This window comes from Oreochromis niloticus, linkage group LG5, assembly GCF_001858045.2.
Source record: "Oreochromis niloticus isolate F11D_XX linkage group LG5, O_niloticus_UMD_NMBU, whole genome shotgun sequence".
Lineage (NCBI taxonomy): Eukaryota > Metazoa > Chordata > Actinopteri > Cichliformes > Cichlidae > Oreochromis > Oreochromis niloticus.
The window spans coordinates 38,465,093-38,490,085 of NC_031970.2; the positions used below are offsets into that span (position 1 = coordinate 38,465,093).

At 39.8% G+C, this 24,993-nt stretch overlaps 2 protein-coding genes across 3 annotated transcripts in view; one reads left to right on the forward strand and one right to left on the reverse strand.

Moving 5' to 3' along the window:
• Nucleotides 1-21,759, forward strand: mfsd4aa (major facilitator superfamily domain containing 4Aa). The gene is made up of 10 exons (XM_019354807.2): nucleotides 1-304; nucleotides 8,341-8,539; nucleotides 9,677-9,931; nucleotides 13,997-14,120; nucleotides 14,214-14,329; nucleotides 15,376-15,549; nucleotides 16,547-16,728; nucleotides 18,156-18,192; nucleotides 18,521-18,641; nucleotides 18,996-21,759. Exons 1-10 carry the CDS (start codon nucleotides 75-77, stop codon nucleotides 19,046-19,048), a joined length of 1,491 nt encoding a protein of 496 aa, XP_019210352.1. The 5' UTR covers nucleotides 1-74; the 3' UTR covers nucleotides 19,049-21,759.
• The window catches only part of elk4 (ETS transcription factor ELK4), a 22,629-nt gene continuing 19,368 nt past the window's right edge, over nucleotides 21,733-24,993 (reverse strand). For both annotated transcript variants that reach the window (XM_013272143.3, XM_005452254.4), the window contains one exon: nucleotides 21,733-24,945. In XM_013272143.3, coding sequence (XP_013127597.1) covers nucleotides 24,847-24,945 — 99 coding nt within the window. In that variant the 3' untranslated portion in view covers nucleotides 21,733-24,846. The remainder of the gene's footprint in view (nucleotides 24,946-24,993) is intronic.

A 24,993-nucleotide genomic window follows, 5' to 3' on the forward strand; every position in this document is an offset into this window, starting at 1 on the left:
GCCGGCTCTGTGGATATGAGCAGCTGGCAGCTGTGAGGCCTCTAAGGACTTCCGTCTACTCAGAAGTGTTGACGATGCTGCTGGACGAGCGGATCTGGTCGCTGTTTAAGCGCCACTGGCCACAGACTCTCACCTACTGGAGCGTGTTCTTCAGCTTCGGCCTGTGCATCGCCTTCCTGGGACCCACTATCCTGGACCTGAGGTGTCAGACCCAGTCGACCCTGCAGCAGATCACCTGGGTGTTTGTCTCTCAGCAGTTCTTTCTGCTGGTGGGCAGCAGCGTGGGAGGACTGTTTAAGAAAACGTGAGTCTGGTTAGTGAACACCGAGTGTTTTCATGAGGTCTAGCTTCACATGTAAAACACATCACCGCTCAGTGTACTCACTGTTTCATCCAGTGCGTCCTCTGCCAATCATCAATGCTTTGACCTGTTTTTGTTATCAGAGCCCAGCTGTGAAAGCTGACGGTGAATCCTCTCTCACTCTGTATGTGTGATGGGTTAGACACAAGCCCACTGGGAAAGTTTCTAACAGGGTCCATGTGAACCCACACCCAAGGAGTGTGTAGCATAACATAGTTTGCATGTCAGTGATGAACTTTATAATAAACAAAGGATTATATACTTCATCTTTAAAGGTCCCAGCTGTGTGTCAAAGGGAGTTACTATTAAGTGTTCTCAATCTATGCCCGGTTCCACACATTTCCTAAAAGAACCTGATTTGTACTAAAAGCAGGATATGAATAAACTGCTGGTTGCAAAGCTGAAGCCACTGACGTCAGTGGTTACAGGAGAGGCTACTCTCTCAGGTGGATCTGTTATCAGGGTTTCTGTGAGTGCACTACAAGCACAGCTGTCTGCAGGAACCTTTCTAGATACAAAAACCACAATTGTTAAACTAGTTAATATGTCTTATTAGCCTTCTGTTACATGTTGAAAATACACTTATTCACAAGGTGGTGTCACAGTGGGTAGCTTGTTTGGATCTTTAGCTTGTTAAGTTTTAGGGAGCCACTTAACCATGAAAGCAGCTAAAAAAAGTTTTTTAAATAAGGAAAAGAGGACGAGTTTTACCTGTTAAGTTTAGGTGAGTTCACTTATGTCCTCTAATTCACCTGCGTCATCTAATTACAAGACTTAACTGCAGTGATATCAGCGTTCTTGTTTTGTTCTGGCAGAATAACTGGTTCTCACATTTGAGCAAAGTCAAAGTCAAAGTCAACTTTATTTGTCAATTCTACCACATGTACAGGACATACAGAGAATAGAAATTTCGTTACTCTCAAACCCTCAATGAATAGCAAATGAACACTTAGATATAAGAGAGTGGTTAAAAAAGAATGCAAGTAAAATAATTAAAAAAAGTAAAAATTTAAATAGATACAATACAGTTTTCCGTATAACAAGAAAGCTATACAATATACAATATACAATATTCAAGTAAGGGTAAATGACATTAAGTGTAAACCAGGCAGAGTAGTGCAAAGCAGGACAGTGGTTTAGAGTTTCACAGAGTACAGAACCATATAGACTAACTACCCCTGTGGGTAACAAAGACATGCCTTTGCTCATATCTCTGCTACCTTTAAAGCTTGCTTTTTGGTCCAAAAATAGAATAGTTCCATTTTAAATAAACACATACAGATGTAAGTTAAGGTCTATGAATATACAGAAAATATAACTCAGCAGATAAATTACTACACCAAATGGGATTTTTTTTCATTTTTGGTTATTAAAACAATATTATAGAATGACTGAGGTTGAAATTTTGCAAAATATTGTGTTCTTGATGGAGGGCTCAGTATGAAATGTTTTGTTCCTGATTAAGAATAGTGTTGAAATAATTTTCTGACTGCAGCTAGACTTTCACCTGTGACAGTTGGACAGAATACTGTATTTGACTGGCAGATCTATGGCATGCAAATGACAGAGTTTTGGTTGACATTTGTGTTTGAAATTTCCAGCCACTGAGCAGGAATGACAGATTGTGTGAAATGGAAATCTACATGTGTTGGGACACAATGGACATACAGTATAATGCCAAACACATTCACTAGACATCCCATTCTTAATCCATAGAGCTTAATATGATGTCAGCCGCTATTTGCGGCTATAACAGCTTCACCAAGGTTTAGTTTTTATGGAAATTTCTGACCATTTTTCCAGAATCACACTTGTGAGGTCAGACACTGATTCTCTAACTCATCCCAAACGTGTTCTGTCAGGTTGATTTGAGGACTCTGTGCAGGCCAGTTAAGTTCTTCCACACCAAACCAACTCGTCCGTGTCTTTATGGACCTTACTTTGTGCGCTGGTGCACAATGATGTTTGAACAGGAAGGAGCCATCTCCAAACTGTTTCCACAAAGTTGGGAGTATGGAATTGTCCAAAATGTCTTAGTACACTGAAGCATTAAGAGTTCCTTTCAATCAGAATCAGAATCAGAATACTTTATTGATCCCGAGGGGAAATTATTTTGGTTACAGTGCTCCAGTATAAACAGTAACAAAAACAGACAATACAAGAAGTTAGAAATAGCACAATATATACAATATATACATATCTATAAGTCACTTACTAATAAATATCTGATAAATATCTGAATAAGAAAGAAGCGCATGTGCAAAAAAGGTGTAGCAATAGCAGTATACAGGGAGATCGCCACAGGCAGGAATGATTTCCTGTGCTGTCCAGTGGTGCTTTTTGGTAATCTCAGTCTCTCACTGAATGTTGGGGTTTTTGGTAAATGGGAAAAAGCCTTTTGAACCTTGGAACGTTCCCATGGAAGCCCAGTCTCTTTCTTATTGTTGAACCATCAAAACTGACCTTAACTGTGAGACTTTTGAGACGTCCCGGATGAGTTGTTCTTGATGTTTCTTTAAATCGTGGCATGATGTGTTACTTTTTGAGATCTTTCAGCTTACTTCACTTTGCCATACATGTTCTACTTCACTGAGCAGGTCTGGCAGTACTCAGGATTGTGTGGCTATTGAGCAGAGATTAGCTTTCCAAAAAATGTAGTTAATCACAATTAATTTATGATTGAACAAGGAGGGAATTATTTTTTTTACATAGGGGCAAGTAGGTTTGGATAGTGTTTCCCATAATAAATTAAATCATTAAAAAAAAAAAAAAGATTTTCTATTTACTTGGGTTATTTTTTAAATAATTAAATTTGTTTCATGATCTGAAAAGTGAGAAAAAAGAGAAAACCAGAAATTAGGAAGTGGGTAAATACTTTTTCACAGCACTGTTTCATCGTGGTACCTATAATACGGGCATATGGAATTCTCTAAATGCTAAGGAAAGGTGCTTTTTTTCTTCCCTCATTTACCAAAGACACACTGGACCATCCATTACGAACAGAGACGACGTAATGCTGCCGCATTCATACAAACAAACAAACAACGTAATTAATAAGTGACTTTGATCATTATGTACATTGCTGTGTTTTCCGCTGTTACTGTCACTTGCCAATATGCGGTTAGGTGTTGAACTTTTAACAGTTTGAAGTGTTTAGTTCACTTACGGATTTAACAAACTTGTTTTGTTGTGTGAAGCACTTTACAAAAGCTTTCGTACTATAGTTAATGACCTACAGTACTGTATGTTTAAATGATCCACAAGAATTTTGACACATTGCGATAGCAGTTAGAAAAATAAGCACGCATAAGATTTGAAGGACTTGACAAGGGCCAAATTGTTATGGCTAAATGACTGGGTCACAGCATCTCCAAAACTGTAACTCTTGTGGGGTTTTCCCAGTCTGTGTGAAATAGGGCTGCCACAAACGATTATTTTGATAGTCGACTAGTCACCGATTAGTTTTGCGATTAGTCGACTAATCAGATCATGCATCCATTGGAAGTACAATGTACAGCTTATTGCACCAGCATGCATCTGCTCTTATATAACTATCATTAGCTTACAGCGTGTTTAAGGTATGTGTTAACTAAAAACAAAGACAAGATGATAGTTTCTTAAACTTTTAATGAAATTTGCAGATTGTTTCGGTGGACTTTAATAAACTCAGCCATCTGCTACTTGCTATCTAAAATATAACAGGACACCGGAGTATATTCTCGAGCATCTCACACTTCTGATAATCAGAAGTTGTCTGCTTGACGTTTATTCAGCTGTGTAAAAACTATAACTTTCATCTCAGCCAAACCGATTTACTCAGGAACAAATAAAATACTGAAAAAAGCCAAACAATAACATTTTTAAGTTATCTAAGTGACTTATATATCATGTTTAACCTGAGTAGCGAAAGACGGCGGTGGGTTTGAAAATGATTTGCCCGGAGTCCGGTGTTCTCACCGGCTCTAGTGAGCCTAGAACCCCGGTTAGCTATCGAGCTTGTGGGTAACAGACGTCTCCGAAAACGTCGGAGCACTTTTGAAAATATGTGATGTCTTGATAAACCGAGCAGATATTTGAGGTTTACACAGCTACATTCTCGCCTGAAAATATGTTAAATGTTTATTTTGTGACCCAGAAAGAATAATAAGAGTAACATTAAAACTAACTAGCTGCCGCCATTGTTGGAAACTGAGCAGGGCCGCGCTATGAATTCTGGGACACAGTTTCTTCTTCTTCTGGGTTTAACGGCAGCTGGCATCCTTGTACATGCAGTGCTGCCATCTTCTGTTTCAGTGCGTTATTACACTCTTAAATCCTACTACTTATTCCTTATTTTGGGATCTTACAAAGCTTCAAACGACGCGTCGACTATGGCTGTATCCCAATTCAGGGTCTGCAGCCTTAAAGTACGCAGCCTCAACGGTCCTCAAGGGCCGCGTACTCAAAGACCGCTAAGGCCGGAAGTGTGAGGCTTGTGAAATAGGACGGTCTAGCCTCCGTCGCGCTGCCCAGGTTGCCTAGCAACCATGATAGCTGGAAACGTGTGGTTGACAGAAATGAAGGAGAACATATTTTGTTCGTTTGTTTGTTTCTACATGAGCTTTGTGTGATTTAATAAGTGTCTGAGGCTGAGACCACAGGACTGTAAAACATGATTGTTGGCCTTCAGTTCTGTACTGAACAGTCATTTTAAGATTAGCTAGTAAATAACAATTAGTTAATGTTGTTCATGAGACTAAAGTCAGTGTAAATATGAGATGGCCAATATTATAGTTATTATATTAATCATTATAAGTTATTACAGCAGTGAGTTTGAACTCTCAAATCAAATCATTTCTATTGTCACATCACATGTGCAGGTACACTAGTACAGCACATGTGATGTGAACTCTGTGTCAAATACTGAGCTTCAGTAAAGATTCAAGTTGCATTTATTTATATGTCCTATCACCTTAAATCTTCACTCAAAGACAAGTATCTTTGACAGTGTATATATAGGTGTATCATATATAAGAGACAAATGTTGTTCCTTCAGTATGTTGGCATTACTAAATTTGTCTCATTGCTTACATATATTTATAAAAAGAAAATGTACAAGCTGTGATAACTGTTTCTGATAGAATGAAGAGTAGACTGATATATGAAATATTCCTTTATTGGGTGAGAAAATCAGACCATGTCATAACAGCTTTAAGTCATACAGAATAGATATCAGAGCCTTAAACAGGCTGACTCCTGCTAAATGCGTCAAACTGGGCAGAAAGTACACAAACACATAACATCCTTATAGAATATGATGTAACACTATAGATCAAGTTACCTCAGAATATATAAAGCATATAAACAATTTAAGCAATATGATGCAACAAACACAGCAGTACTACTAATCCAAAATACTCAAAGCTTCATAGAACTGAAACAAACATTTAGTTTTAGGTACATTCTGCTGCTGATACATACTTTAGGTTTCTGAATATTAAACTTTCTGCCTTTCATAGTGTGTAACTTGAAGGCCCTGAGTACTTTCTCCCACACTGAAAACACTGGAATGATCAAATTATTTGAACATTACCTAATAAGACTGATTCAGGACAGACAATTAGTTATTCTAAACTTTCCTAGCAGTCCTTCACAAACAGGGAACAGTCTGTCTATTCTCTCCATCTGTCAGCTGTTGCTGGCTCTTCCTCCTCCTCTTCCTCACACACTCCTGAGTTTGTCCTGGTGGATCATCAGGGGTGCAAAGCCTCACAGATGATGTGCAGCAGTGGTCCTCAGTCTGTCCTCACTCTGGACACTTGCAGTCGTCACACATGGAAATCAAATGTGTGATAAGCTGCAGGATTCAAACACAAGTGTAACTTATAAATACATGTTCATACTTTTATTCCACAATCAGAGAGAAAGAAAAAGAGAGAGAGTGCAGGACAGACAGACAGGTGACAGTCTCAGGTGTACACACTGCTACAAAACAGCACAAGAGAAGGAGGATTTAGTGTTTGTGTTATTACGAGTGCTAAACAAGAAGAGTTCCCAGATGGTCCAGTGGACACATGTGTGACTCCTGTGATTAAAGCATCTTTCTTTCAGCTTAACGAGTGAACCGTCAGCTCGTTCAAACACACGTTAAAGTCCGTTTGGCTCGACACCACCGAACAGAGGCAGCAATATAACATAGCTAACATTAACAGTGCAGTGAATCCTGCTTGTGCCGTCATATTCAGGACTGCAAACCGAGCAGCATCACTGACTTTCAGCTTGTTGTGTTTGTGGATATATGACTGACTTTAATTATCCATAAATCATCACATTCTCTGTAAGATTAAATTCAACTATATATATATTTAGAAGGCTTTAAAACCAAGTTAACGCTGAAAGTACAAACATCGCTAATGGTAAATAACTTTGTCGACATGTGGCCAACAGTAATGTTTTAATGTTCCTCATTATTAAACATTTGCACATAAATAAGTGACATAATATTCAGAACTTACGTTTAACAGTTTACGCTTCTGCCGTCTGCGGCAAAATAATCCACAGTGACTGCCGCGCTATGAATTGTGGGATATGTTGGGCCACGAAGTCTACATCGCCACAGCCTTAAAATTCAGGGAAATGAAGGCCGCATTTCAGGGCCGCATTTCGAGCAGCCTTTGAATTGGGACAGCCTTCGGCACGCCGCTGTGACCTAATCGGCCTTAAAATGCAGCCTTTAAAGCTGCAGACCCTGAATTGGGATACAGCCTATTAGTCGTCGATGATCGTGACTAGTCGACTAATCGTGGAAGCCCTATTGTGAAAGGGAGTCCAAGGAAGGAACAGTGGTGAACCAGAGACTGAGTCATGGTTGGCCAAGTCTCAGTGATGCATGTTGGTGGCAAAGGTTGGCCTTTGTGGTCAGACCCAAGAGAAGAGCTGATGCCTGTCCACTGCCGAATTCTTACATAGGGAACACCAGGCAGGATGCACTATAGAAAGAAGGTAAGCCGGTAGAAAGGTAATGCCAATGTTCTGCTGGGAAACCTTGGGTCCTGCCATTATTGTGGATTTTACTTGTACATGTACCACCTAGCTAAGCATTGTTGAGGACCACATCCACCTTTTCATGGGTGTATTCATGGGGTTTTCCCTTATAGCTGTGGCCTCTTTCAGCAGAATAATGCACACTGCCACAAAGACAAAATGGTTCAGGAACAGTGAGTTTGAGGTGTTCAGCTGTGATCCATCTTCAGCTTCCCAAAATGTCCCTGTTTAGCGTGTGGCTAAAGCAAAGTCAAGTGGATGTTAAGGGGTTAAACAGCCAACCATGTTTCTTGGACCTTTGTTTTTTAACCATTATCTTTTAGTGCAACTACATTGTTTTTTCATTATCACTGTTGAGAAAGCTCCTTTATCTTTATTGTGTTTGCTGCTCACCTTGCAGCACAAACACATTTCCCAAAACCTAATCCTGGATGTGTTTGTGTGCACTTTGGAGGCCTTAAACAGTACATTTATATAATTTAAAGTGGAAGCCTTTACAAACTCAGCAGGTGTGATTCATTATTTTTGCTGCTGGTTTTTTACCCTCTGGTGGTTTTTATGAATGTCCCTGTAGCTAACAGAGGATTAACTGGGACAAGCTGAAAGAGAAGAATGGAAAGTTGGCAGGAAAGAAGGGGAATGTAAGGTGAAGATAAGATGTAGGTTTACTGAAACTCTATGTATGTGTGTGTTTCTGTGTGTGTTTGGGGGTGGGGGTGGGGGTGGGGGGCTGTGATAAATCTGGCTAGGTAAATAAGTTTGAGCGACAGACCATCAAGGTGACTTTACTGCAGCAGTAAGTAGGTGTGAATGTAGGCGGAAGATTATTGTTGGTATTTTCCTTTAGTTTTAGGTTAGTAGAGCATAAGAAGTTTATTTATTCAAACAAAACTCTATCATATGTACACTGCATAATGTGTATGTGTGTATTCCATCCTCTGCTCCCTCTTTTTTAGCCTCAAGTCCTCGCTCTTAGCCCTCTTCTTCTGCACCCTCATCATCTCGCTGGTGTTTGCCGTCATACCACTATGTCACCACGTGATACTGCTGTCCATCGCCATGGCGCTGGCTGGCAAAGCCATGGGCGTGATCGACACCATCGCCAACCTGCAGCTGGTGAAGCTGTACCAGAAGGACTCTGCCATCTTCCTGCAGGTCACTAAGATGTTGATGTGTCTGTCTGTGTGTGTCGGTGCAGTTAAAAAGCTGCTGTGACTGTGGGTCAATTTGAAAAAAAAAAAAAAGAGAGAAAATCACTGTTTGACATAGCCTTGTTGAAAAAGTGAGGGAAGTAACTGAGAAAAATGGTGCCTTAATGAGCATTTTTATTTAGTCAAAGAGTCACATGGTTTTGTGAATGGATTTTCATGGGTTTTATAGGTTACTCATTTGTTTACTATACTGTTTGGATTCCTTTCACTGGGCTCATTAGGAGGCCAAACTAGGTTAAAAGGAGAGTGAATGTGTGACTTGCATTCATCATGCCAACAGAAACCAGGCGCCTGCACAGTCAGGTGAAAATCCTGTTTGCTTGTCATTGCAAATGACCCCTTATCACGCTGCCCATAGTCGTGCACCAAAGCTGCACGATTATGGCAAGAATGATTATAACAATTATTTTGTTCAGTCTTAAAATGACTTTTGTCATGATTATTAACTGGCTTTAGAGACAAAGTGTCTTTTTATTGCATGTCATATAAATTGAATACTGCTTTCACATCTTAATGTCTGTATAAATCTTAGCATCTCTTAGAAGAAAATACATGTAAGAAAAGAAAACGCACCAAAATGTAGCACAAAATTAATTCAGAAGGACACTTTCACTTCACTTCACCTTTACATTGTTCTGCATTCATACATTATGCTAATAAATTAGTCTTTGCAGACAAATAATATAAAGTCTGTCATTCCGTCCTGTCTCTAATGCTGTGTTTTTTGTCCAGACTATTCCAAGAAACTTCAAGTTGTGTGGTTCAGGGAACAGCTGTGATAACTGGTCAGTGGCTGATTTGGTCAACAGAGCACGCATTTTAAATATCGCTTGATCATGCTCGTATAATTGTTGGAAACCAAAATCGTGATTGAGTTAAAAATTTTATTAATTGTACAGCCCTGGCTGATAGTACAATGCCAGCTAAAATAAATTAATAAATACATGCAGAGCTGGACGAGGGTGCAATGTTTTAAAAAGTAAAAACAAAACAACTTTTTTAATCTTGAAAGTTCTGACTCCTTGACTGCTAGATCCTCTTAATTTTAATAACGCAGGCCGCTGTTCGTGTCTCTTGCTAGGCCTTGCATTTCTTCACAGGCCTTGGGGCACTGGTCAGTCCCCTGGTGGCCGATCCCTTCCTGGCTGAGGACAGCTGTGTGCTGGGAGCTAACTGGACCACCAACTCATCCTCTCCCAGGGACCTACAGCACCTCCGCAGCACCCTCGCTGGCCATGGAGCAGCACTGCACAACATCTCTCACTTTCGTCTGTATACCGAGGGGGTTGTCGTCACCAGGGTGTCGTATGCTTTCTGGATCATGGCTCTTATCAATGTGAGTTCAATGTGAGAAAAAGAATGATCCTTGATTTCTTAGTTTTTTTGTATATTTTTCACACTTAAATGTTTCAGATTATCAAACCAGTGTAAATATTAGGCAATGATAACCCGAGTAAATACAAAACAGAGTTTTTAAGTCATGATTAACTACATTTTTTGGAAAGAAGGTCCATTTCTCTTACAGTAACCAGGCTTAGTTACTCCAGAGTCACTGAATCAAAAAAAATCCTTTTCTGGACTGACGAGATAACAGCTGAACTTTCTGGAAGCTTTGAGTCCCATCATATCTGGTGTAAAACTAACACAGCATTTCATAAAAAGAACATCATACCAGCAGTCAAACATGGTGGTGGTCTAGGCCTGCTTTGCTGCTTCAGAACCTGGATGACTTGCTGTAATTGGTGGAACCATGAATTCTGCTCTCTAACAGAACATCCTGAAGGAAAATGTCCGGCCATCACTCCATCTCCTAAAACTCAAGTGCTCTTGAGTAATGGTTCAAAATAATATAACACACCTATGAATGGCTAAAAAAAAAAGAATGTTTTAGAGTGACCTAGTCAAAATCCAGACTTAGATTTGACTGGGATGTCTTGCAATGTCCTTAAACAGGCCGTTAATGCTTGAAAACTCTCCAGTGTGTCTGTGGTGCCACCAGTTATTAGGTTTAAGAAGCCATTACTTTTTCAACTGTCTTGAAGGAGTTCACAGAGATGCTGAGCACTTGTTGGTCCTTCTGCCTTCACTCTGTGGTCCATCTCATCCAACCATCTCGACTGGGTTTAGGTCAGGTGACTGTGGAGGCCTGACCATCTGGTCTGATCTGGGGTCATTGTCCTGTTGAAAAATAAATGATGGTCCAACTAAATGCAAACCAGATGGGATGGCATGTTGCTGCAGGATGCTGTGGTAGCCATGCTGGTTCAGTGACTTCAGTTTTGAATAAATCCCCAACAGTGTCACCAGCAAAGCACCCCCACACCATCACACCTCCTCCTCCATGCTTCACAGTGGGAACCATGCAGGTAGAGACCATCTGTTCACCTTTTTTGCATCGCACAAAGACACGGCGGGTGGAACCAAAGATCTTGTAAAATCACTTGTAAAATCTCAGATATCCACCCTCAACTTACCTCTGTAGGAGCTTCCGACTCTGAAGTAGACTTCCTGTTTCCCCCACTGTCTTCCCGTCAGTTATTTTCAAGCTTTACTCTTCCCCCCATAACTGATGTATCTAATCTTATTAAAAAATCTAAATCATCCACCTGTCAACTTGACCCTCTTCCCTGTTAGTTAAAGCCTGTCTTCTCTTCCATTCCTCCCTTAACACTGGAATCGTTCCTTCATCTCTGAAAAAGGCTTCTGTTATTCCAACTCTCAAAAAGCGTGGTGCAGACCCCAATAACTTTGATAATCTTCGCTCTATATCAAATCTCCCCTTTATTTCAAAAATTCTTGAAAAAGTTGTCGCCTCTCAGCTTCACTTACACCTCAATAACCATAATCTCTATGAACAATTTCAATCTGGTTTCCGCCCTAATAATAGCACAGAAACTGCTTTGTTAAGGATTACCAATGACCTTCTGATGGCAGCTGATTCTGGTCTCCTATCCATCCTAATTCTTCTTGATGTTAGTGCGGCGTTTGATACCATTTCTCACAATATCCTCCTGAACCAGTTAGCATCCACTGACATTAGTCATACCCCCCTTGCTTGGTTTGCCTCATCTTTCAGACCACACTGAGTTTATCCAATTTTAATCCCACTCTTCAAGTCTCTATCCTGTTTCTGCTGGTGTGCCCCAGGGTTCAGTATTAGGGCCTCTTTTATTCATTATTTACATGCTCCCTCTTGGTCATATATTCCGAAAATATAATATAAATTTTCACTGTTATGCCGATGACACCCAGCTCTACATTTCTTCTAAACCCAGTTCATCCCTCCCACCTACCTCCCTCTCAAACTGTCTTATCGAGATTAGATCATGGTTCTCCTCCAATTTTCTTAAACTTAACAGTAATAAAACCGAAGTTTACTTGTTGGTACAGCCTCTATCTTAACCAAATCCCACAGTTTTTCCATTAACATTGAAAAATTCTCTTACCCTACTCTTTCATTCCAGTCTCACATTAATTACATAACCCGGTCTGCATACTTCCGCTTACATAATATTAACCGACTCCGTCCTGTATTGATTACTGCAATTCCCTCTTATTTGGTCTCCCTAAAAGGTCCCTTCATAAACTCCAACTTCTTTAAAATTCTGCGGCTCGGGTCATAACTCGTACTCCGTCAAGAGCTCATATTACCCCAGTTCCTCAGCAGCTTCACTGGTTGCCCATAGAAGCCAGGATAAACTTTAAAATCTTACTTCTCATATACAAGTGTATCCATAAATCTGCTCCTTTCTATATGTGTGACCTGCTTCATATCACCACTGTTTCCCACCCTCTCAGATCCTCATCTGCTTTTCATCTTACTGTTCCGTCCGGACGTCTTATCACTATGGGGAACAGAGCCTTCAGTTGCTCTGCTTCTCAGCTCTGGAACTCTCTTCCTCCAGCCATAAGAAATATAGACTCTCTTCCGGTTTTTAAGTCACAGCTCAAAACACATCTGTTCAAAGTGGCTTATTCGCTTTAAGGCTGATTTGATCTGTTTTTAAGTTCTGTTTTGCAATTTTAACTTATTTTATGTATTTTATGACTATTGCTCCTTTTATTAATTTTGTTCTTTTATAAGGTGACCTTGGGTTTTTGAAAGGTGCCCTCAAATAAAATGCATTATTGTTGTTATTATTATTATTATTATTACTATGATAGCATGCATCCCAGCAAGTCCGTGAACATATTGGGAGGTCAGTTCCTTGATCATTAAGCCAGTGATTATGCACATGTACTGTTTATAAGGTTGGGGAAACCTACAGTCAGCAGAGACTGAAGAAGTCACTTGGATGAGTGACGAAACGTTTCTCCCACTGAGAATGCTACATCCAGATAATCAGAATCAACCTTTTGGGGTTTCCTTGGTTCCTTTCACCCAGTGACTGTAGAAAATATGGACGACCTAATAGCTCCCCAAAGATGAAGCCAAAATTTCTCTATCGCCCCCTGGTGTCTGGCTGCAGTATAGGTCATAAACCCCATCTCCTCCACATTAGCGGATGGGACTGGGGTCAGACTAAAATAAAAAAATTCTCATCAGATGATATATATATATATATATATATTTTTTTTTATCAGTAGTTCTCGTCATGCTGATTTATGTCCAAGGGATCTCCTTTCTCATAAGTTTGATTCTAATTACTACCATAATGCTGTTAGATTGGGGGCCAACGTCATCATAACAGCTTTGACCAATGATTGGTTTCACCTCTCATCCGAGAAGCTTCTTCAGTTCTTATATAGTTTTAATTTTTTTTAACCCTTCTTTGGTCCAAATGATCATTCATCAAGTAAAATACATCAAATTGAAGTTTTAATTTGAACTACTACTAGTAAGTCATTAGAACAGTGTAAGAGGTATAAATGGCTTTCTCTTAAACACTGAATTTCAAAGTCTGTAAGTTTGTGCCTAAGTTAAATGTTTAGCTTGGTCGAGTAATTAGCTCGGGTGCTGGTGGCGAGGAAACAAAACAATCTGCACTAATTTTTAGCATAGTTTTCTTTCCCATAATGAAATCACTGATGTATCCCATGACTAGATTTCCCAAGTAGTGCTGAACAATTTCACATGAAAATGGCTCAAATGGAAGTTAATGATATAATGACATTTCCAGATAGCATTGCTGCTCCTCAGAGTTGCCTAAACCTCTTGTTTACAGTTTATCTGGGTTAGAAGTAACAGAAGTTTTGATGAAGTAAATAGACTTCCCCATCACTGCGTGCAACATTTTCAGTGTGTGCTGGATCAGTTTCAAGCGGATGACAAGAAAAGAAAGTGTAGATTTTATGTTTGTGAGAAGAGGTTTTCGCAAACATACAAACAGGAAGTGTTGTCTCTTCATTTGGTGAACAACATTCTCTTTGTGTGTCTGTGTGTTTGTGTGTGTTTTGACAGCTCCCTGTCCCAGCGGCAGTGCTCGCATTGATGTCCCATGAGCGATTGCTGCCTTGCTCCAGAAGCAGTCCACGTCTGCTTGATGCAGACTCCAACAGGAGCCCCGCGGGGGACACGGACCAAGGTACTGCACACGTTTGTGTGTGTGTGTGTGTGTGTGTGTGTGTGTGACAACTTTGCTGAGATGAAAGTGCTCTGAGTGTGACTGTCTCCCCAGGACATGGGAGTGTTTTTAGCTGCTGTAACCCTGCCAAACTCCGGGATCGCCCTGCTACTTTCTTCATCATCCACGCTCTAGGAGGAGCTATCCTCTTTATCACAGATGGGATTATAGTAAGGCTTCCAGCTAACACCACACACAGTTACACATGAACTTTTTACAGTTTGATATAGTGTCTGAGGTGAGAGGGCCAGGTGAATACCTGAATTGCTAACCATGGTGGTCATATTTATAACAATTCCAATGATTAAAGCCATTTAGGACTGCAGTTTGCTTCAAAATGATGAAGAGTAAAAAGGTGATTATTAAGATGAAAACCTGTGGAGACTCAGAGTGTTGATGGAGAAGTATACAATGTGTTTTTGTGGATCTAGAGAAAGTATATGATAGGATGGCAAGAGAAACTGGGGTACTGTATGAGAAATTCTGTTTAAAGACAAAGTTGAGCGAAGGTTGAAATAGCTTGACATGTGCAGAGGAGATATAGTGGATATACTGGACAAAGGATGTTAAAGATGGCGTTTCCAGGCAGGAGGAAAAGATCCCTGAACCGGTCCAAATTTGTTTTGATAGCTGTAGGTAAGTAAAATGGGAACAATCCAAGGATAACCTTTTACACAAGAAACAACAAAACAGGACCGTGATATGTGAGAGCTTCAGTGGTTTTGGCTTTGCTGTATTAAAAGATCATCTAATCGACTAAGAGTCTGCTTAGGAGTAACACAAAGCAGTACATCGATTTACCGTCAGCATTAAAAAAGAAAGTTTGCACTTGTGACATCATGACTGTTTATTACACTGTGTTATATGTTATATTGCACCCATGTTATATTTAGAGAAGCAATATCCTGAGAAGGGATATTGCTTCTATAAATGTGGTAAGAAATCATACAAAAAAGAGCACCTTTAAACGGAGCTTCCTTAAGAAACGTCATTATTAGAGTGACCTGCTGACGGTTGTCTGTGAATCCAGTGTAAACAGGCAATATAAAGCTTTAAGAACAAGGCTCAGATATTATGGTGCACTTCCTTTTCCATCAAACAAAGCCTTATTTGATCTGATTATGTGTCGCCAATGAGAACAGGAAAAAAAGTGAATGACAAAGTTTGTTCCCGGGCCTGATCTAACTGACCTCCGGCCGGGTTTCTTGTCCTGCAGGGCTCTTATGCTGGCTTCGTCTACACCTACGCCGTCTCCCCTCCTCTGCTGATGGGCCATAAGATGGCAGGCTGTCTGGACAGCATATTCTGGGCCGCGATCACCGTGGGAAGACTGGCTTCAATGTACCTGTCCTACAGATACACGGCACCCAAGCTGCTCACCGTCAGTCTGGTATGGACACGTGTCTGAAGGACAAATCTGCATGAACACAGATATCACAGGGCAGGAAAAGCAGAGGTGACACTCAGGGGTCAGGCTTTATTCCTCTTAAAGCAATAAGACAGTTGTCTTATGAAAGTTCAAACCAAATATTTGAACAGGGTGGGAATGCAAACCACTGAGAAGAGGATTGTTGTCTGAGTGGGTACACAAAGTGCCTTTGAGCAAACCTGGTTTGTCACGTGTGACAGTTTATAGAGGCACTTCTGCTGTTTATCGTCATTTCTTTTTTAGCCTCTGTCTCACTTAGTACCACATTCAGTCTGACTTTTACACATCATTTCAGTCTGATTCATTCCACTCAGTTTCGGCATTGCAGTGTAGTGTCTCTGTGGACAAGCAGTTCATTACAAACGTATAAATGCTGTCCTGCTTGCTCTCATAAATACGGATTGTTATTATCAGTTTTCTGCTGTGTTAGCCTGAACATAAAGTGCGCTTTTCTCATGCAAAGTGTTACTGTTTTGTTTTGGTTTTTTTTAATGTTGTTTTCGCACTTCTTAATTGATGAATTGAAGCAATTAATTAGTTATGAAATGTAAAAACAAAAAGTTTTTTCTACAGTTTCCTGGAGCCCGAGGTGATTTTAAATGATCGTGTTTACAGGTTTTAATCTGTAATGGTTTGTAGTTTTTTTTGCTTTTTCTAATTTTTCTTCACAACAGGCCCTCAGGTATGTGCTGAAATATCTCAGCTGGTCAAGTGTTAGACTGAAGATCTGACCGACTCTGGTTCTTTGCTGGGTTTTGGCAGCACTTAGCTCCCTTTTAAACTTTAGCAAGACTTTCCAGTGTTAGTCTTAGCTTTCAAATCCAGTCACCTGTTATTTCCACTTCACAACAGTATGTGTACATTTCTATCAACGACTGTGCAATACCTCTCTCTCTGTTCTTTCTGTTTATGTATATTTTATATTTAATGTGTGTGTGTGTGTGTGTGTTTCTCTCAGGTGGGAGTCATACTGGTTCAGTGTCTGCTGTTAATCTTCTACACCAGCTCTGTGTTTCTGTTCTTTGGCACCTGTGTGTTGGGACTGTGCATCAGCAGTGTGTTCCCCTCTGTGTTAGCCTTCACAGAGGACATATTAGAATACAAAGGTACACACACACACATCGTCAGTGCCTCACAGGAGTACAGTCATCAAACAGTCATTGTTAATATTAGGCTAAGATAACCCGATGATTTCATTTATTAAAGGGAAAAGGCTTCCCAACCCTACCTGGCCCGGTATAAAATAGTAACCTCCCCAACAGAGAGTGGCTTATGAAACTGAATTCAGTTTGTTTTGCCACACTCTGGCCTGATTACTGCCAGACCTGTTGAATCAAAAAATAACAAATAGAATCTGACCAAGTGAAGTTCTCATAAAGCAACACTTCATGCCAAAATGTAAAGAATCTCAAGAAGAGAAACAAAAGTTTATAAAGTCTTTTCTAAGACTTTGAGGGAGCTCATTTCCAAAAATGGATATAACGTTGAACAGTGGTGAACCTTCACAGGAGGGAAAAATGACTCCTATCAAAATAAGAGCGCACTCTTGACTTATTCAGGGGATCACAAAGGAATGCAGACAAACATGTAAAGAACAGTTAAGGTCAGCGTTCATACAGTTTGCTCACTGAAGTATTTTCATTTTTAATATTTCTTTTTTTGTTAGGATTTATAGAAAAAGAAAAACAACGGTCAGGAAGGGGACAAATACTTTTTCACTGCACCAGGGTGCATACTGCATTTGGAGCTTTTTAAGTAATCTGATAACCAGTAAATATATTGTAAACTAGTATGAAATCATTCCTGATGACACTCAGGAAAAAGTTAAAGGTGAAAGTGTAAAAGAGAATAACTTGTTTGCAAAACATATAAATACAATATTGGATTAAGAGCAGATCAAACTGTGAGCATGAAAATCTGTGCTCACTTTGAATTTCATGCCAGAAAGACAGCAGAAAGAGAGATTTATAATACATGAAATTAAAACTATCACATAAAAATGTAGATCCATGCAGGCATTTTTACATGTAAAAATAAAATATTGATGTTCTGTTTATAATATGCATCATAATTAACTGTAACTGTTTCTACAGTTCTGTTGAGGGTTTTTTTTCCCCACATTCCTACACATGAGTGTAATAATTCCCCCAAAAAGACATAGATTGTTTAAATATACATGTTTGTCTTTAAGTATGATTTATTACTAGTTCTTAATGATCAGATCTTACTGATTCATTTATACTTTCATTAGTTTTTAAAATTCTTGTGTCATCCAATTGTTTGTTTCTATTAAAATATTCAAATTAATTTAAATTGAAATTTCTCGATATATTTTACATCAAGTGTTTAATGTAAACAAACAAAAACCCTGTTATCGATGTAACACACAAATATGATCATAATACATTTATTCATTTTTGTTTGATTATTGATTATTTTAATTTATTAATAAGCATTGATTGATTTTTTTTTTTTTTAGTTGATTGGTTCATGTACACTTTTAGAGGATGCAACTTTTGTCCCATAGCTGTAGATTATTTCTGTGTGGTGTGCTGGTACGGTGCCAGCAACGGGGAGATGCTGCTGCAACTGCTTGTTGGATCGGTAAGAAAGGATTCGAGACTCTTCTGTCTTCCTGAACATTCTTATAAAGTATTCACTTCCACAAAATGCTTTTACATTCAGTGTTTTATATTAATTTCTCGTTTCTTTCTGAAACATTTAAATAACTGTACTATAATAGTGCATGTCCCCTCATTGGGGAACAGGCTTTCAGGTCACTACTGAGCATTTCTGCAGTGACTGTAGCCTGCTGTGTCTGAATGAATTAGGCTAAAGCACCTCAATAACGTTGCCATTGCTTCCCAGGGTCGACCGCTGAGATCTTTGTGATTTGGAACTCTAAATGTGTTTATGTGTGTGGCTCCTGCAGGTGATCCACAGTCAGGGCAGCTACTCCTTCCTGCTGTGCGGTACAGTAGCATCCTTTATTGGCTTCTGCCTGTTTCTGCTGCTCCTCTATATCCAGAATATCCACAGAAGCCAGCACACAGGTAAATACATGCAGAAAGACTAAATGATTTGCCAAAACACTGGTGATGCTATCTGAAAATACAAAAGGCAGCCTCAAGTGGCCATTAGAGGAATTGCAATTTTGGCACTTGTGCTTCAGTCACATTTTCTGCCCTGGAGGTTGCTGCCTGGACTCAATTGGACTAATTCTGACGTTTCAATCTGGTTCTATCTGCGCTCACAGGTAGCAAGCCAACAATCAAACCTCCTTTTTCATAATTTTTTTCAGCTTGAGAATATCACATCTGATGCGACCTGTCAGCCTGTGGATGTCTTTTTTTTGTTTTGTTTTTTTCTCCTGTTTTCCTTTAGTAACCAACTCTTTCACCTCTCAGATTTGTCTCAATGCACAGACATGAAAGAGAAACCGAAGACCGGAGACTCATGACGCACTGGAACCCGAGAGAGCAGAGGATACAGCAAAGGGAGAAATACTTCAGGAGAAGCTGACACTCCTTCACGTTCCCCCAGGTTGGAGGGTTCACAATCACACTCCTGCGTCATGGAAATCACATGCTGAATAATTATTTGCACCCTACTTTCAAAGCCTGATGATCAACAAACAGCTCAATGGATGACTAGAGTGTACACAATCATCTCTTTGAGCACATTAGACTGTGCGTTGATTAAATACGACCTCTTCAGTATGAATGTAAATGGACTGTTATATTAGGACTCGTTTGGTGGTGGAAAATAAAGACGCAGTGTAAGATGCAGTCGGTTAGAGATCTTTTATTATTGGTTTCTCCTACTGTAATTCTTTTTATATGAACTCTTCCTCACACATCAATACGCAATACAATCAATCCTGTGTGTGCATATAAAGTGAGTCACTAATGGAGATTAACAGTCATTTTAAAAAGTGGTTTAGGATGGGGCCAGACTGCAGGCCTTTCTCTGAAGTGTTTTACTTTTGAACTGGTAGATGTTACGAGCAAAGAGTTTCAATTCACTTTCATTTATATAGAACCAAATCAGAACCGTCACCTCAAGCACTTCATATCATAAGGTAAAGATCCTACAATAATATAGATGGTAATCAGACCAGTTCTTATATAGTGTTTTTTTATTCTACCTGAACAACCCAAGCACTTTATACATCATGTCTCATTCACCCAAGTGCTTTTTTTCCCCTATGCTTAAGTACTTTATAGCCAACATTTACACACTGATGGATGCAAGCTTCTGTTTAGTACATGACCTCCTGAGCTACAGCCACACCAGACAACAAGCAAGATGTCAGATACCAAAAGATCTTATCTTTCAATTCAAGTGTCTTATATGTACTATATGTTATGCATATTTGACTTAACAATTCTTTTATTCTAAAATTTAAATTTGCCATATGTCATTTGAAAGGGGACTAAGTGGTACTGTAAAGACTATTCCCACGTCTGGTAGACCTTCACAAGAATCCTGAGGGAGGCTGGGGAGCTTAAGTGTACCATGTTCCATATACCCTTTATATGTAAATGGATAAATGCATTCTCTGCTTAAATCTAACTTTATTAAAATGGTTACCTGTAGTAAAATGACTCAGTATCCCAACACCTTCCATAGTTACACCTCTTTCGTAGCTTGCAGCTCATAAAAATCGGTAATCCATTATCTCAGATTATTAGAATATTTTCCAAGGTCAAACAGAAAAGTATTTACAGAAATGCCCAATATCTGAAAAGTATGCTCATTTAAACACTGACTGCATCAATGGAGTTGATTGGCTTGTGGGACTGCTGAGGTGTTATTAAAGCTTAGGTTACTTTGATAGCGGTTAAGCTCATCTGTAGTTTAAGGTTGGTTGGTTCTTGTCTTTTTTTTCAACATGTGGAGTTCATGTGTGAGTGAGTTGGCTGGCCAGTGGGAATTTGGCCAGAAAACCATTTGGTCAAGTCTTACTGAAAGCTAAAATCCATCTCCATATAGCTTGTCAACAGATCAAAGCATGAAGTGTTCTGAAATTACACGGCAAAGTTTGGCTTTTGACTTTATAAAAGTGGACCGACCACCACAAATACCAGCAAAGGACATGGTGCAACAGTCATCACAGGCTTTACACTATACTTCAAAGACCTTGGATATACTGTCTCTCCACTCTTCCTCCAGGATTTTCAAATGAAGTACAAAATTCGCTTTAATCTGAAAAGAGGACCCTATCACAGAACAACAGTCTAGTTTGTTGTCTCCTAGCACAGGTAAGAAGCTTCTCACACTTCATTCAGGAGCGACTTGAGGTGGCTGTAGCTCAGGAGATAGAGCAGGTCATCTGTTAATTGAAAGATTGGTGGTTTGATCCCTGGCCGTTTCAGTCTGCATGCCAAAATACCTTTGGGCAAGACATTAAATTCTTAATATTTAAGAGTTTATTAAGGTTAATTCTTTAAGTCTCAAAGAGTTGAAGAGTTTTCAGTCAAGAAGCTTGCACTGTTTGAACTGGACAGATCAATGTGGTAACTTAAGCTGGACACATAACCTAGTCTGGAACAACTTGTATTCAAAGTGGTGATGTAGACAATGTAGCAATATTTTCAGGCTTAATGCTAATGCTGATGGACTATAGCACTACTGGAATTACAACAGAGGTCCGATTGAAAATTGATGTATTTAGAGGCTATTCCTGATCATTTTCAATCAATAAAATTAAATTCACTTTTTCTTAGTCTTAATCATTTTAGAAAGTGAAATTCATTTAAAAGTGAAACTGATTTGCGTGAGTGTATGGGCGTGTGTTCGTTTCCTGGCGGACATTAAAGACGCAGTCAGTTAGAGATCTTTTATTATTGGTCTCACCTAACTCTTTTGATATAAACACTTCCTCGCACATCAATACGCCACTTAAGACAAGCAGCTTGTAAACATTTGAAAAAAGCATCAAACAGTTGGAGAACTGGACAATACAAAGCAAGAAGGGGCTCAATTTGTCCAAAACAAGATTTTACATTTGAAGGAAAAGTCAAGGGGGGGAAAAAATAAAATAAGATCAGAATACAAAAACAAATGTGTGGATGAATAAAAGGCCAAGAGGAAATTTTAAATGGAGTTGAAGTTGAGGTCACGTTCCAGCTATTTCATAGATTTTTTTCATTAAAGTTACTGCAAAAATATGCAATATAGCTTACCAATTCTATTGGGTATAAAGTCATACAAATAAATATTAAGTGGCAGTGCCTGATTACAAATTATTGTAAATTTATTTGATACACTGTAAAAGATTAAACTCTTGTTTGCCATATAAAATACCAAGTGCATAATTGTTTCCTCCCTTTGGGAAAATAGACATTTCTCAGTAAGCAAACAACATTTCAAAGAGCAACTCTGAGGCATAGAAAAGTGACAGAATCCAATACTACAGGAACCCCGAAGATTTAAGTGCAAACGTTTCATCACAACATCTGCATTTACAATATCAGCACTATTATCAAAACACATAACATAGAAAACGCAGATTTAGATTTATCCCATAAGGCTTTGATTCCCTACAAAACAAAACAAAACAAACAAAAAAAATGGCCAACATTGCCACGATGTCGTTGCCACCTCCTCCTAAATCCACAAGAGGAAACACATGCACAGAGAGAACATTAAAATCAGAAAACCCAACATAGGAGACATCTAACTACTTGGCCATTACAAAAATAGAAATTAATCTTAAAATTCTATTTGTATTACAGGAAAATAAAGGAGATTACACACAAACAAAAGCTTAAACAGGTCTTCTATATATATTCATATACTTTCTGAGTAGAACATTGAGAAGCAGGCTGGAAACAGACATGGCTGCCAACTTTAATACACGGCCTGATTACATTTTACATGCTGTGCATGTTGCTGTCCGTATGTACAGTAAAGCATCCAGAAGGTCACTGCGGCACATTTGAGCTGCAGTGTGCTTGTGCACAAAACATCCCTGGTGAAGTTTTACTCCAAACTTCCGGGGTTTGGTCTAAGATATGGCATAAAAGCGAAGAGGAGAGCTGTGGTATACTGTTCCATCACTTTACCTCCATCCAGTATTGGGAGAAACGTGGGCGCGGCTGTGGTAAGGCACCATATATCACTCTGATGGATGATGGGGTCTGTTAGTGGAGCAGAAATGAGCAGTAAGTTCCCCCACTCCCCAACATCCATCCCTGGGATGCAAAGTCTGGTAAACACACAAACTTCAGTGTGTTTTATCCAAGTATTGTGTAAACATGTCATGTACAATTTGCATGTTTAGCATAGAAAGGTGGGATTTACCACCTTTGGGATTTCAGTCTGTCTCTCAGACGTATGGCTTTAAAATCAGTGGCAAAGAAGGTGCAAACCTCTCATGGCGGATCAGCGAATAGAGAGTTCTAAGGGGGAAGGAGCTTTTCTGCAGATGAGCCACAACATGATGGCCGCTCTCATGAAGAGAGAATAATCTGGGGTGTGTTTAAAGGTACTGTGAGCGAACTGCGAACTACTAAATCTTGGAGAAACAAGCAGATAGCTCTTACAATGGCCAGCGACAACACCTATGGAACACCAAGGCTGGCTTGTGGGGTAGTAACCAACAAACCACCTTCAGCTGTTTGGTATAATCCCCAACACAGCAGGTGTGCGCTGTGGCACATGAAGGTTCATTAGCATATGATGAGGGGTGACCATAAATGCTTTGGCTCATCACTGCATGTTCAGATGACTAACAGCCAATGCTGGGATGGCAAGAGTCTAACCAACAACAGCACTGACATGCCAAGCAACAAGTCACCAAAGCCAGATATCAGTGAGACTGTAAAACTTGCTGGGAATGTTTCCTGGGAGAAGAATCCGTCTAGTTTCAGCTCCCACCAAAATTAAATAATACATCAGCTCAAAGATATTCCATCTTCAAAAACACCACCTCAGCTCACAGAATAACCCAGTATATACCATGTCCGTCATTTTTACTAGATTTTGGCATGTTAAACAAATTGTACAGAAAAGATGGACACAGTCTCCACGACATTGCCAATTGGTTTTGGTTTAAACATTTTGAAGCCTCAGTGTTAGGAAACAAGAGGCTGTAAACATACATTTTAATGCTGTAAAGTACTGGAGACTTCTCCACATCACCTGTCTTTTGCATAACTACATCAGATAATGATAAACTGGTGTTGGCAGAGGTGAGCTTTCATCCATACTGAACTAACGTTATGCATATTAATCACTGAGCTTTAGCGGTTTCTGCTGGGCTGGCAGTAGAGTGGCTGCTATGCAATGAAGTCCTTATTTTCTCTCGGCTTTTCTCTTACATAGTTTGTTTGAGACACTTAAGGTAAGAGCCGCTAACATGATGCCTGATTTGCAAATGAAGAATTTGTCGTTGCTTGGAGAAAGAGTTATGGCTTCGCTTTCTTTCATTCCCACGTGAAAGCTTTACCAACCAGAGGCAGACCAGCTCATGCTGGCTTTCAGACCTATTCTACTGGAGATGCACTATACACTAGAGCTGATACACCGAGGCAAGGTTCAAGGTTCAGCTTGGATTATGGCCACATGTCACGATAAGACAGAGCAGCTGAGGCAAGGCTTAACATTTAAATTTGTGTTGAGAGCTGGCTAAAAGATAGAGGAGCTGCAGGTAAACATGCAGGTTGAAGTAAATCCTTTAAACTAGAGGAAAAGTTAAGGACTGAGCACAAAAACAAACAGAATCACCGTGAGCAGGCCCCGTGAAATCTGTCGTGTTTGGCAAGAACACTTTAGCACGAGAAAAGAAGGTCTGAGTCTATAAAAGGAAAGATTCAGCTGCTCCGTGTGTCCAGGTATGAAGCAGACTGCGGCTGCTGAGGGTTCAGTCCACGTGCACATCTGCTTCCATAAAAAAAGTTTTTTCAAAAAACAACTTTCTTTTAACTTTTGTGACACAAGGAGCCCCAAAAAAGCCAGACTCCATTTAAGTGTGTTGGTATTATTAGGATAATAGTGAAGATGAAAATAAACGAGCACAGCAAAGCAGTCACACAGCAGGCCTGCCGACACTTCTCCACACACCTGAGTGTAGTGTGAATCCTGTGGCAGAGAACTTCAAAGCACCAGAGTGATGTGAAATAAACACTCAGCTCTCACATCATCATCCTGGATGTGGGTGGAGAAGGTGGAGTAGGAGCTGGAGAAGGGTAGGTGTCTGGCTTTCTGGGTCCAAATGTGTTGGTACTGAGGGGAGGAGGAGACGGGCTACTCCTATGTTTTCTGAGGGTCCGGTGAAATGGGGCCAGGTGTGTTGGTCCCGTCCATGCTGTGCACTGGGATCTGGAACTGGGGGGTGACGACTGACGGAAACTGAAAGAGATTATCAAGGGGTGAGTTAGATGCACCGATAGATACAGA

What these genes read in the sequence shown, in the direction of transcription:
- mfsd4aa (XM_019354807.2), top strand. Translation starts at nt 75, where the DNA reads ATGCTGCTGGACGAGCGGATCTGGTCGCTGTTTAAGCGCCACTGGCCA. An exon ending in GGATCATGGCTCTTATCAAT is followed by an intron (nt 9,932 to 13,996) that starts GTGAGTTCAATG and finishes GTGTTTTGACAG; the next exon opens with CTCCCTGTCCCAGCGGCAGT. An exon ending in AGCTGCTCACCGTCAGTCTG is followed by an intron (nt 15,550 to 16,546) that starts GTATGGACACGT and finishes TGTTTCTCTCAG; the next exon opens with GTGGGAGTCATACTGGTTCA.